This window comes from Solanum lycopersicum, chromosome 4, assembly GCF_036512215.1.
Source record: "Solanum lycopersicum chromosome 4, SLM_r2.1".
Taxonomy (NCBI): domain Eukaryota; kingdom Viridiplantae; phylum Streptophyta; class Magnoliopsida; order Solanales; family Solanaceae; genus Solanum; species Solanum lycopersicum.
In genome coordinates, this window is record NC_090803.1 from 2,137,739 (window position 1) to 2,151,080 (window position 13,342).

The window sequence follows — 13,342 nt, forward strand, 5'->3', positions numbered from 1 at the left end:
CGAACATAAATAATTTCGAGATTTAATTTTTTTATAGTTTAATATTTTACAATATCTTTAAAATTTGGATTTATACCTATCATTTTTTATAAATTTGACAAATTTTTTTATATAATTTTATTTCAACATAGAAAATACTGAATTCAAATAAATTTACAATTATATAGCATGATTTAAGTTTTCACATACACAAAAATATTATTTTGTACAAACAAAAAAAAAGGATCTTTTTTATGCTATGTTGAGAAGAGTGAAACATCCCATATTCTTTAAGTTGACATAATTGATAGTGAGAGAACCATAAAACTAATTAACCTTCAAAATAAATAATCAAATCAAATACCTATCGTAATATAATAGATTATACACAATATTTTTGAAAATTTAAATCAACAATGATTATAAAATAGTATAATACTATTCAATGTGTATGTATATAAAAATATATAAATTTTCTTTATTTATTAAATATAAACATTTAATACTGATAAATTTTATCGTTCATACTATTAAGTTTTATTTAAATTTCAATTCATTGAATCAAGGACATTGAGGTAGGGCCTTACCTAAATTCATATATCAATAATATTGTTGGTCAAATTTAATGACCAAAATGTCAAAAGAAAAAAATAGTATTAATGTTTGAATTAATAATCACAAAAATACATCTTACTAAACTATAATTAGCACATAGTATTTGATAATTGAGCACCGTAGCCATACTTTAAAGTCACCTAACTCATCATTTTAAAAGTAAATTGTAAACTTATTTTCTATAAAACAACTTCATATATAAAATTAAATTTGAAGCAAAAAATTTGAAATTGTATATGATTTAAACTCTTAATAAACATGGTCTTCTAGATAGTTGTTTCATTTTTTGAAATTGTACAATTTGATTCATTAATATATATTTCGTTTTCTAACAAAGTTCATCATTTTTAGATATTCGTAAAAAAAAAAGACTTACATTCGATGTGAAGAAATAGTCCTCTATCATATAAAAAACAATTATTTACTACTGTTACTGTTAGCGAATCTTTATGAAATTATGTGTATATGAAAATTTATAATCACAAATATTTGTTATAAAAGGAGTACAATAAAAATATGTTATATACGATGCGGTACTTTAGAATATTCTGATACTTATATAAACTATGATATGCTCATTTGGTAAAACTATACGAGGAATAGGAAAATTTTAATGAGTTATTCATCTATATGAAAAAGAAAAAATACAATATTTATATATCCAAACAAAACTTTAATATCAAATCAATTTAATTTCGAATTATAATTTCATATCACATATATAAACGTAAATTTAATTAACGATGTCCAAAATAAAAAAGCAAAAGAGCGTGGGAGTGTGACAGACAGATCTATATGATGAAATACAGCATCTAATGGGCCCCAAACCTAACTTTGTTGGTGGTCCAAAATTGATGGGTGGGCCCATTTACATGTTTTTTGGATCCAAGGCCTATACTTTCTCAAAGAAAATACAATTTATTTTTAGAATTTTTTTTTTTTTTAGAAAAAAGACAGAGAAAATAAACAACTCATAACAATACTTTTTTGACTTCTTTTTATAAAAAATAATTGGAAAAACAGGAATTTATTATTGATAAAAATAATACGAGTACAATTTTATTCTTCTCTCGTAAGATTTCTTTTCGACTCGAGGGTCATAGACTTACAGTTGTGTATTTCTCAAACTAGGATGATATGAACCTCCTTGAGATTTGTTTGATACCTATAAATATTTTATGAATTTGCGAAATATTTGATTTTTTTTAATAAAGACAGTGTTTAATTTCATCGCGATCTCTATGTGAATATCTAAGAGTTACGGATATTCAAATTTTCTTTGAGAAATATAATATTTGATATTTTTGTAACCTCTTGCGAATATCCAAAATTTATGAGATATTCGAGACAATAATTTTTGACTTTATCTTTAGTTGTTGAAATATATTTGAAGAAAAACATGAAAATTTTATTTATGAGAAGTTATTTGAAGTAATAGTAAAGTTATCTTGAGTCACAAATTTAAATTGTGAGATTACTCAGTATATGTGTGATAGATTAATTATATACACGGTACTTTTTTGAGCATCCATTAAATAAAATTTCACATGTTGTTGTTATTATTATTTGTTATTTATACTTTATACGATAATTTCTTAAATTTCTAGTATATGAATATGAAATGTTTCTTTTTAAGAGTAAAGTTCTTTTTTATTAAAAAAAAAATGAAGACCAAAAATAATAAATTAAAGATGTAATAATTACTAGTATAAGCTAATTATATTAAATAAATGAATCGGTACGAAAAGAAGAATCCAGCAAATGTTAGCTGTTGAATGTGTAAAATTATTTATTAAACTTAAAGATGCTTTTATTTGATCTATTAATTTATTTTTGTTTATATTTTCCATCGTATCTTTAATAGGAATATAATTCTTTTATATGGACTCTAGCGGCTAAATAAGATTTTCTTCATTAAAATAATTTCAACAAATAAAAATGTTATATAAAAAATCAGTTGAAACTTATTATTATATGTTGATCTTTTTTTCCTACTAAGAAAGTTGATTGAATCACGAGGGAGTTCAAAACCTGATCATGATTTCGATCGAATTTAATAATTTTTATTTACAAATTTTAGAATACAGTTATAATCAATTATATTTTCTCTGTTTTGAAAAAAATATTTCTATTTTTTTAGTACGTTTTAAAAAAATTGATCCCTTTATTTTTTTGGAAACACTTTAACTTTAACTTTCTACGTGACATGTTTACAAAGTGTTTTTTTTAAATTTTATTTTAAATTAAACTATGTTATTATTTTTGAAACGGAGGAAGTAGTTGTTTTTTTTTAAATTTAGATTTACCTTTGACAGCCATGGGGAAGCCAAAATATTTAGTAAGAAGTTTTGAAATAAAAAGAGATAATTAAGAAAAATCAATATGCTATTATATATACACATAAAGAAAATTCATTTTACCTTACTCTAATTGGATTGTTATTTCTTATTGCTTCGTAATGATAATTTATTATATTGTATTGTATTATTTTAATAATTATAATATTTAGATAGTTTATATTATTTTTCATCATTATATAATGTTATATATTTATAATTTAAACAGTAAATCTAAAAAAAAATTGATGGGATAAAGCTAATATATAAAGGTAATAAAAAATAAAACATAATTATTTAAAACAAAATTCAAAATATATATTAGTAATGACGTGATCACATCAAATCAATAATTACATAAAATAAAACTTCCCATTAAAATCTAGGGCTGAAAATAAATCGAAAATTAATTAGTGAACCAAATCAAAATTTTTGGTAAATGAGTAATTGGTATGGTATTCAAGAGTAAAATTTTAAAATTTCTGGTATTCAAATTTGAGTTTGTTATGAGACATTAGTATCATTTGGTATTTCCCGAATACCGAATCATTTACTCAGTAAATATCATGTATCAACCTATCTATTACTCATTAGTACAACTCCAAAAAGTTAAAGAATTAACATAAACAGCCTAGACACATATCTTTTAATTGCATCAGTTTTTTTTTCTTAATGTTTTCTACTTATTATATCGTCTCTCCACATAAAAAAAATAATAAAAAATAATATTAACTTAATAATACAATCAGCCACAACTTCAATACAGTACTATCGAATACCACATCAAATCAAAATTTAAAATTTTAATATTTAATCTACCGAATAAAAAGTTTGATAATCCATAACTTAACTAAATATCAAAACACCCACCTTTATCAATATCCAATAAATTTAAACGATACGATATAATCATGGGCGCAAACATAACATTTAACAATATACCACATGTAACAACCATTGAAACAAGTTGTAATACCCTGGCTCCCCTACTTTGACAGATTCAAGTCTCCTTTAGCTTCCTTTTCTTACTATTCAATCCAAAATATAAAAAAAAAAATCTTTTTCTTCATTTCTCTACTTTAAACTATTTTCCCTCTTTTCCCCACCTTCACTCAACATTATCTTCCCATTGATTCTTCAATTAGCTTATCACTTTGTGTATATTAAGTTTTTTTTGTGTGTGTGTTTTATGTAATTTTTTCATTTTGGATCATGGCTGCTAACAAATTTGCAACTATGTTACACAAAAATACCAACAAAATCACAATGATTCTTATCTATGCAGTGTTGGAATGGACTCTTATAAGTTTACTTCTCCTTAACTCTTTTTTTTCTTATATGATCATTAAATTTGCTAACTATTTTGGGTTAAAGCCACCATGTCCATTGTGTTCAAGAATTGATCATTTGTTTGAACATGAAAAGACTAAAGCTTTTTGCAAAGATCTTCTTTGTGAAGCTCATGCTAAAGAGATATCTCAATTGGGGTTCTGTTTAAATCATCAGAAACTGGTTGAATCACAAGATATGTGTGAGGATTGCTTGTCATCACCACATGATGATGATAATTCAAGATTTGAATGTTCTTGTTGTGATGTGAAGTTGGAGAAAAAGTCTACAAATGAAAGTTGTGAGGTTGATGATTTGGGAGATACCCAAAAAGGGAATTTGGTTATTGAGTCAACAAATGATGATTTGGTTAAAGAAAGATCAGATTTTGATGAAGAAAAAACTGATCTTGATGGTTTGGTTATTGAAAAAGTAATGAAAGATCAAGGTGTTCAAGTTTGTGTAATTGAGGATTCATCTTTTGAGTATTCTTCTCAGCATTTGGAGTTTTTTGTTGAGTGTAGTGGTCATAAGTTGGTTCCTGTTGAACTGATTGATTCAACAACTGAGGAAGATCATTGTAAAAACCATGAAACCGACGAAAATTGCGAAAAGAATGATGAATTGGTTGTTGAGATTAACAAGATTGAGGAGGAAGATAAGTTTGCAGTTCTTGATTCTATGGAGATGGAAGAAGATGAAAATGGTTTTAGTTTTTGTGTTGATGAATGTCATTCAGTAAAAGAGTTTGATGAACAATTTGATCAATTTCACCAAGAATCTGCTATAGATAATGTTCAAATTGAGGTTGAAAGTGTAAGAGAAGAAAATGATTCAGATGTTACACCAGGTACATATTCATAATACTCTAGTAGTTTCTTGTCCTTCGATTTCTGTTACTGTCTGTCGATTCCTTGTGCCTCGATCATTGTATTCTTTTGTTAGTAGTTTTTGTTCGGTTACTATCTGTTGTTTCTTATACTTCCGTTACTTTTTTCTTGAGTGGAGGGTCTAGTGGAAATAGGCTCTCTAACTTTGAGGTTGGAGTAAGGTCTGTGTACACTCTATCGTCCTTAAGCCTCACTTTGTGAAATTACACCGAGTATGTTGTTGTTGTTGATTGTTTTTGCTTTACTTTTGTTATTTCAGAAGAGGTTTCCGAAATACAACAAATTGATGAAATTGAGGCAGAAGTGTCAATTGGAAATGAAATTCCTGATATGAATCTATCAGATGAAATTCCATGTGAAGTATCTCTTGATTCATGTACACATGAAGAACATTTCACAAGTTCTGCTCATTTCCATGATATTAATCAACATGGTAAGGTTAAACCAAATCTTTTCTTTAGCGCGACGAAAGAAAAGAATTTACGAGTGTTTTTGCAATGGTTGCTGTTATGTATTCATTTATTTATTTTGTTGTATCATGTTAGGTCCTACAGAAGATCATGACAAATTAGTAGAATTGAAATTGTTATCGCTCGAGTTTGATGATCATGTGATGAACAATGAATCATTGATATCTTCAAAATTGGATGAGATTGAAGAAGAAAAAGTTCCAGAGACGCCAACTTCTATAGATAGTTTCTATCAGTTGCATAAGAAGTTACTACTCCTTGAGAAGAAAGATTTCGGAACTGAGTCTTTGGATGGGAGTGTGGTTAGTGAGTTAGAAGGCGGAGATGCAGTTTCATCAATCGAACATCTGAAATCAGCGTTAAAAGCTGAGAGAAAGGCTCTACACGCGTTGTATACAGAGTTAGAAGAAGAGAGGAGTGCTTCTGCTGTGGCTGCTAATCAAACAATGGCTATGATAAACAAGCTTCAAGAAGAAAAATCAGCAATGCAGATGGAAGCATTGCAATATCAGAGAATGATGGAAGAACAATCGGAGTATGATCAAGAAGCGTTGCAGCTTTTGAATGAGCTTATGGTAAAGAGGGAGAAGGAAAAGCAAGAGCTAGAGAAAGAATTGGAAGTATATAGAAAAAGGTTATCGGAATATGAAGCAAAAGAAAAGGCGATGAGGATGTTGAAGAGAAGCAAAGATGGAAGTGTTGCAAGAAGCGGATTATTTTCATCAGCCTCTTGTAGCAACGGTGAGGACAGTGAGGAGTTGTCGATTGATTTGAATCAAGAACCAAAAGAAGATGTCAACTTTTATTGCCATCAAGAATGTGATGATCATGATAATAAAGTTCAAGTTGATGCTTTTCTAGAATTGGAAGAATCGTTTGTTGATTTCGAGGAAGAGAGGATGTCCATCCTTGAACAGCTAAAGATGTTGGAAGAAAAGCTTATATCTATGGATGATGAAGATGCAAAGGAATTCGAGGATGTTAGACCAATGGACGATTCATATAGAGAGAATGGAGATCATACGGTGGTAAATTCTCGTTTAGATGGAGAGATAAATGAACATGCCAATGGTTTTTTGAGTGAAATGAATGGGAAACTAATTATCAATCCAAAGGGAAAGGGACTTCTTCCACTTTTTGATGCAATGAGTGACGAAAACGGAGATGTTATGATAAATGGACATGAAAATGGCTTCCATCCCAACGACGTTGATGAGGAAAACAAGAAGCTAGATATAGAAGAGGAGTTGGATCTTCTACATGAAAGACTACAAGCTCTCGAGGCAGATAGGGAGTTCCTTAAGAACTGCATGAGCTCGTTGAAGAAAGGCGATAAAGGGATGGATCTTCTTCATGAAATCTTACAACATCTTCGCGATCTAAAGACAGTTGATCTTCGTGTAAGGAGCTCAAGTAATGGTCTCATATTATAGTCAAGAGTGCTAACTCACTTGTCGCGCCAAAGAAGATAACTTGGTAAATGTTACTCTCTTTATCTCATATGTTCTTGAATGTCTTATCACATTTGTCTAACTTCTTTCACAATTTCAGACCATGATCATAGTAAAAACTCAACGATGCACTCGAAATCTATGCAAATAGCTGATAAAACTCTGCTTGGAGAATCCCTTGACAGAGAGATCAGGCCTTGGAAATGGTCTGGTCTAAGTTTTTGATCTCAAGCTTCAATGATCATTTGTCAAAGTTGAACCAAATGTTTTAGTATGAGTTGGTGTCAATTCTCCAACTTTTGAGGGCAAAAGAGGGGGAATGATGAATGTGTGTGTAGTCCATTTAGGGTGAAGCCATTCTATCTTCAAAAACAAAAAAAAAATAAGTTCGTGATGTTCGAGTCAGCTTATGTATCAAGATACCTGCTATCTATCACCAGCATCGACCTAGCTTTTCTATGTTGTGAAAAGGACAAAGCACTAGCTTTGTAAAGCTGGAGAGGGTCCAACAAAGATTCCAATTCCAAGAAATTTGTCTTTGTTTATTGTAGACAAATTAGGAGTAGCAACAATTTTCTTGTCCCTTTTTTTATTTTTCATTTTAAAAGGGTTTTAAGGCATAAAGGGGAAAGTAACTTCTTTTTTGCCTAATCTCTCATTTCTTTTTCATCATTTTATCATATGAGATTTGTTTAAGTATTTTTATTTTTTTTTTGGTTTTAGAAGGCAAAGTTGTCTAGTTGTACACTACATTTGTCTTTGTAAGAGTACATAAATGAGTGAGTATTTTAATTTTGTTTTGTTTCTTTCTTTCATTTGTATATTATTCAATTGAATAGTAGTTAAAACCAAATATTTCTTTCAAACATTAGTTAAGGATAATGTCAAATGATCAAAAAAATTTAGTTAAAATTTGACATAGAAATTTTAAAAAATTATAATATTTTTTTAATTTTAAAATAAACTAATTATTTTTTCTATTTTCTAGTTAAAAGGTATTAAAACTAAAAAGGTAAAAATATTTTTAAAAAGTAAAATATCAGAGAAAAAAATATCATTCTGGCCAATTTATGGCCGAATTTTCTGACCAAAAGATTTTTTCATTAGTGAAGTAAAAAAGGGTTATAACAGCTAAGAAGGTAGCTTTAAAACATGATTAAAAAGGTAAAGTTTGTGTATATGCATATGCAAGCTAAGTAGCTAATCATTATTAACATATTTTAATGATAGTTTAAGACACACTAAAGGTGAAGCTTAATGAGACATAATGATGATTAGTGTCATGCTGGTTTTCAGCTCACCTTCCTCTATATCTTTATTACTTTTTATTATATATTATAAAGAGAAAGTTAGTTTAAAATATCTAATTGTGGTCTAGTCCCTAATTAATTAGGCAGATTGGAAGGAAGATGTGAAAAATATTAGATATTTAAAAAACATAACATCATGAGTTTTTGAGAAAATTAGAAAAGATTGTAATTTTTTTGTATTAAAAAAAATGAGAAAACTAGTTATATAGAGGATTTGAATGAGATCAATCTAGGATATTTAGTTGAAGAGTTTAATAATATCTCTCATAAATAATAAAAGGTCTTTATTTTGCGATTTGTTAATAAAGTAGATACAGATATTATTAAACCATTTCTAAGAAGTTTTTAGTGCAAATTGTATGGAATATATATTATCAAAATGCTCATATATTGTGTTGAGGGGTTCATTATTATTTTTATGTATATATTAGATATTGATATTCTTGTTATTATTAACTTTTAAATTGTTACACCAACCCTAATTTCTTATGTATACTGATATTTTATGTTTAGATTTCATTCAGTTGTTCTAAACAAAAATACGTACATAATTAGTTAATTAATTTCGTATATTAAGAAGAAAGAATTCCTTCAATTTTGATTAAAGATTTTGGGCATCTAAGCCTTAATACTCAAGCCTTTTCTTATTTAAATTAATCTTACGCGATACAAATTTGAACTAATCGAATCAGTATATTCACGTCCAAAAGAAGTTTAAATATCATAAGATCAAGTTTCCTTTTAACTAAGGTGAAATTCCATTCTAATGTGAAAACATATGAAAATTCCACCTTTATGAAAACAAGAAGAAACAAACTTGTTAATATCATAGTACCTAGGTTGTGGCCCTCAAGATGGGGATAATTAATTGACCATAACTTGATTTATTATGTCCCACATTTAGCTCATTTTCTATAAGGCCACACATAATTTTTCCACACATTAAGATATGGATGTATTATATCCATCGTCTCAAAATATTTATCGTATCTTTTATTTTGCAAATCTGTTAAGAAAATATCAGTTATAAAAGAAATATTTAGTTGTTTCATTCTTATTTATATTTTTAGATCATATTTTTTTTATTTTGCATTTCTGTTAAGAAAATATCAGTTATAAGAGAGATATTTAATTATTCCATCATTATTTATAATCTAAGATCATATTCTTTTTATTTTGTATTTTTGTTAAGAAAATATCAGTTATAAGAGAAATATTTAATTATTCCATTCTTGTTTATATTTTTAGATCATATTCTTTTTATTTTGTATTTCTGTTAAGAAAATATCAGTTATAAGAGAGATATTTAATTATTCCATCCTTACTTATATTTTAAGATCATATTCTTTTTATTAAAATTTATTTTATTTATGTGTAATAATTGAGATGTCTATACTTCTTCAAGTAAATAAAACAAGGAAAAAGTAGGAGTAATATTTAGTTTTGTCTTTAAGCTTCTTTTTTTTTTTTCTTTTGATAGGAGTGAAACAAAAACATGTATTTGTTAAACTTTGTATTGCTAATTTTAATCAAAACTTAGATATACATTTTCTTTTTATCTCTAATACTCTCTTCATTTTGTTAATCTTGTATTTGTTTTTAATACTTTCACTTATAAAAAAAGTAATTTATTTTTCACTAACTCATTCTAATGATTGTTTTTCTGCACGAGCAAGAAAAATGTGAAAATTAATGATATTAACATAGTCAAAATATATGAACCACAAATTACTAAAGAGGAAAAGTTGAATATTGAAAAACAAGACTAAGAAAAATAAAAGGTAAAAAATAGGAATTCTTCTATTGGATTGGAGAGGAAGTCACATAAGACATTTAAAAAAAGTATATTTGTAGATCTTGAAATAATTTTGGGGTCACGTTATTTTTTTACGTATTTGAAGAAATTTTATAAAATGTGAATTTGATCTGTATGTTCACTCTAATAATTAAAGCGAAGAATTGATTTTAAACTAAAGTTATTATATTTCGAGATCAAATAAATAAAACAGAAACGCCTATCATAGTTCATAAGAGAAACCTATATTCTAATTTAATTGAAATTCCACTTTAAAAAGATATTAAAATTCCATCTGTATGAAAACAAGAAGAAAGACAATTTTTTTTAACTTTTAAAAAATAAGGAAATAAATATAATTAAAAAAAAAACATATTTTAATCTGTCCGGCTGTCACAAAGGATACATTATTCCCCAAGGTAATGATTTGAAAATATTCTTAAATTTATTTAATAAAAAAGTAATTCTTATATTTTTAATATTGTACCACCATAAGATGCGTTTTCGATCAAGAAAACATATAAAAAAAATTTAAACCTGAGCCCTCTAATTTAAATAAGGGCAACTTTCACGTATAGTAAATAAAAAATTTATATTTGTATGTTATAACAAAGTTTGCATAATTGTGCTCCATTGTAAATATATAATTGTATAATTCGCTATACATATATAACTGTATAATTCGCTGGCCTCGCTATACATATAGAATTGTATGATTCGCTGGCCTAAATTGTATAATTCGCTGGCCTATTTCGCTGTAATTATATAATTCACTGGCCGATTTCGGTGCAATATAAATATATAATTTGCTTTGCATATAATTGAATCGAAGTAAAATGTTTGTATATTGTATAATTATAAGTGTATAGGAATAAAATATATGTTTTTCTCTCGCTTTATACAAAAACATAAACAAAATTTATACACTTCGGTTGTATAAAGCGAGAGAAAATTATATTTCACTGCAATTATATAATTCGCAATTGTATAAGTCATTGCCTTTTTTGCTGCAACATTTGTACAAAATTTGTATTTGTATTTGAATCGAAGTAAAATGTTTGTAAATCGTATAATTAAGTGTATAGCACGAAGATACATGTTTTTGCATGTGTATATACAATTTTCTCTCGCTTTATACAAAACAGAAACACAATTTATACACGTCTGTTGTATAAAGCGAGAGAGGCAGCAGAGGGAGAGTGACGAACGAAAATGGGAGAGTGGCGAGCGAGAGTTTTGGGAGAAAGGCAACTGGCAAACTTTGGCAAACATTTGCTATTGGGCGCAATTAAATCAAACAGTAGCTACTTCATTTATTTAAAGTTATTAATTTGTTATTATATACAATTATCTCTTTAAATAATAGTCTACTCAATCAACTTGTCACCACTATTAATAAAAAAATTATTTCCTTCTCTTTGGGCTGATTTATTTTAATTCCATACACATGAATATACTAATCTCTAGTGCAGTTAAAATTAGAAACACATTTTTAAAAGAAGAACAGAAAGAAGCTTATTTAATTTATTTTATAATAAAACATGACATTATTGGAACATCACGGGTTAGTTTAGTTATTTAGTTGTATTAAGTTTGAACAGTCCCTATTTCTGTTTATCTAAGATTAAGTTTTAATAGTTATTGTCTATTTAATTTATTATTTCAGTTTGTTTATGAGTTTTATTTGATAATTTTCTTGCTTTGTTTTCTAAAGTTTGGTTACTGAGGTTTTTCCTCCAATGCCGTACTACACCTAAATATTTTTAAAAAAATGCATCGTATAAATTAAAATAGAGAAAGTAATTATTTGAATGATGTCCGTTTGTAATTCAAAAAATAAAGTATATTACGTGGTTCAGAATTCGACGACTCATCCATTCAGTGAATTAGATAAAATGGGCAAGCGAAGATCAAATCAACTTTCTCTCCTTTTAGACAAGCTTTGAATGACGCATAATTTTTATCATTTTAAAATTAAAAAATAATAAGAATTATTATTATTATCAATTAAACAAAACCGGAGGAAGTGTGAAAATGACATCAATATATATTATTTTTCAAATACAAGAAGTCAAGAGCCACGGTAAAGAGGAATAATTGAATTAATATTGCAAAAATTATTAGTCTAGATAGCAAATTTTTTTGGTCAACTTCTACTTAATATACCTTATTGGGATAATGCACAAGTACCTTTTTAATTTATATCCAAAATTTTGTAGACATGTTTATACTATACTAAGATCTTGTTACCCTCCTGAATTTATTTTATTAATAATTTCCTATCCATTTTTGGCATACGTGACACTATCTTGTGGATCTAAAGCTGGTTGACTTTTTTTCAAACTAGTATCACGTAGGCCAGAAAGGAACAAAAAAATACTTATAAAATAAGTTCAAGAGAGTAATAGAATCTTAATATAGTATAAGTGTGTCTCTAAAATTTCGAGCATAAATGGAGAGGATACTTGTGCATTTTCCCTACCGTATTTCACACAGGAATAATATCATCCCCATTCAATGTTTACTTCAAATTTTAGTCTTCTATAAATAAAAAAATATTTCCTGCGTAAAAGTTTTATGGGAGTGTTTAAAGTCCTAATCAATATATAAATATGGAAAAATGCTTAAATAAGCCATTAAATTTTCTGAAAAGATTCATTTATGATATCAATTAAAAGTTTGACTCATTTATGTCATTATTGTTCAAGAAAAGACTCATTTATGCTATTATTTTTCAACAGTGATTTTGTAAAACCGTTTTGATACGTGATCAATTAAAATTCGGTCACGTCATCAATTCTTTTAATTTATTTTTTTAAAAAAAAATTCAACTTCTATTCATAATTTTAATTTTTTAATCTAAAAAAATGATGACGCCAATTATAATTCGGTCACGTCATCAATTTTTTAAATAAAAAGTTTTTTTAAAAAGTTAATTCAATTTTTGTTCAGAATTATATTTTATTTTATTAAAAAAATTGATGACGTTGCTGAATTATAATTGGTCACGTGTAAAAAATGGTTTTGCAAAATCATTATAAAAAAATAATGACATGCATGAATCTTTTTTTGAACGGTAATGACATAGATGACTTTTAACGAATGACATAAATATATCTCTTTTAAAAGTTTGATGACATATTTAAGTCTTTCCTTTATAATTATAA

The 13,342-nt window shown here is 27.1% G+C and overlaps 1 protein-coding gene across 2 annotated transcripts; it reads left to right on the forward strand.

Annotated features, from left to right (window-relative positions):
- The first annotated feature begins 3,595 nt into the window (after window positions 1–3,595).
- LOC101243980 (myosin-binding protein 3) lies at window positions 3,596–7,870 on the forward strand. Of its 2 annotated transcripts, none has more exons than XM_004236898.5 (4): window positions 3,596–5,109; window positions 5,409–5,582; window positions 5,695–7,095; window positions 7,171–7,870. In XM_004236898.5, the coding sequence occupies exons 1-3, from the start codon at window positions 4,143–4,145 to the stop codon at window positions 7,050–7,052; spliced, it is 2,499 nt and encodes an 832-aa protein (XP_004236946.1). In that variant the 5' UTR covers window positions 3,596–4,142; the 3' UTR covers window positions 7,053–7,095; window positions 7,171–7,870. The 2 variants fall into 2 exon arrangements, with proteins under 2 accessions (XP_004236946.1, XP_010319389.1); XM_010321087.4 differs by having other exon boundaries at window positions 5,704–7,095.
- The last annotated feature ends 5,472 nt before the right edge of the window (window positions 7,871–13,342 follow it).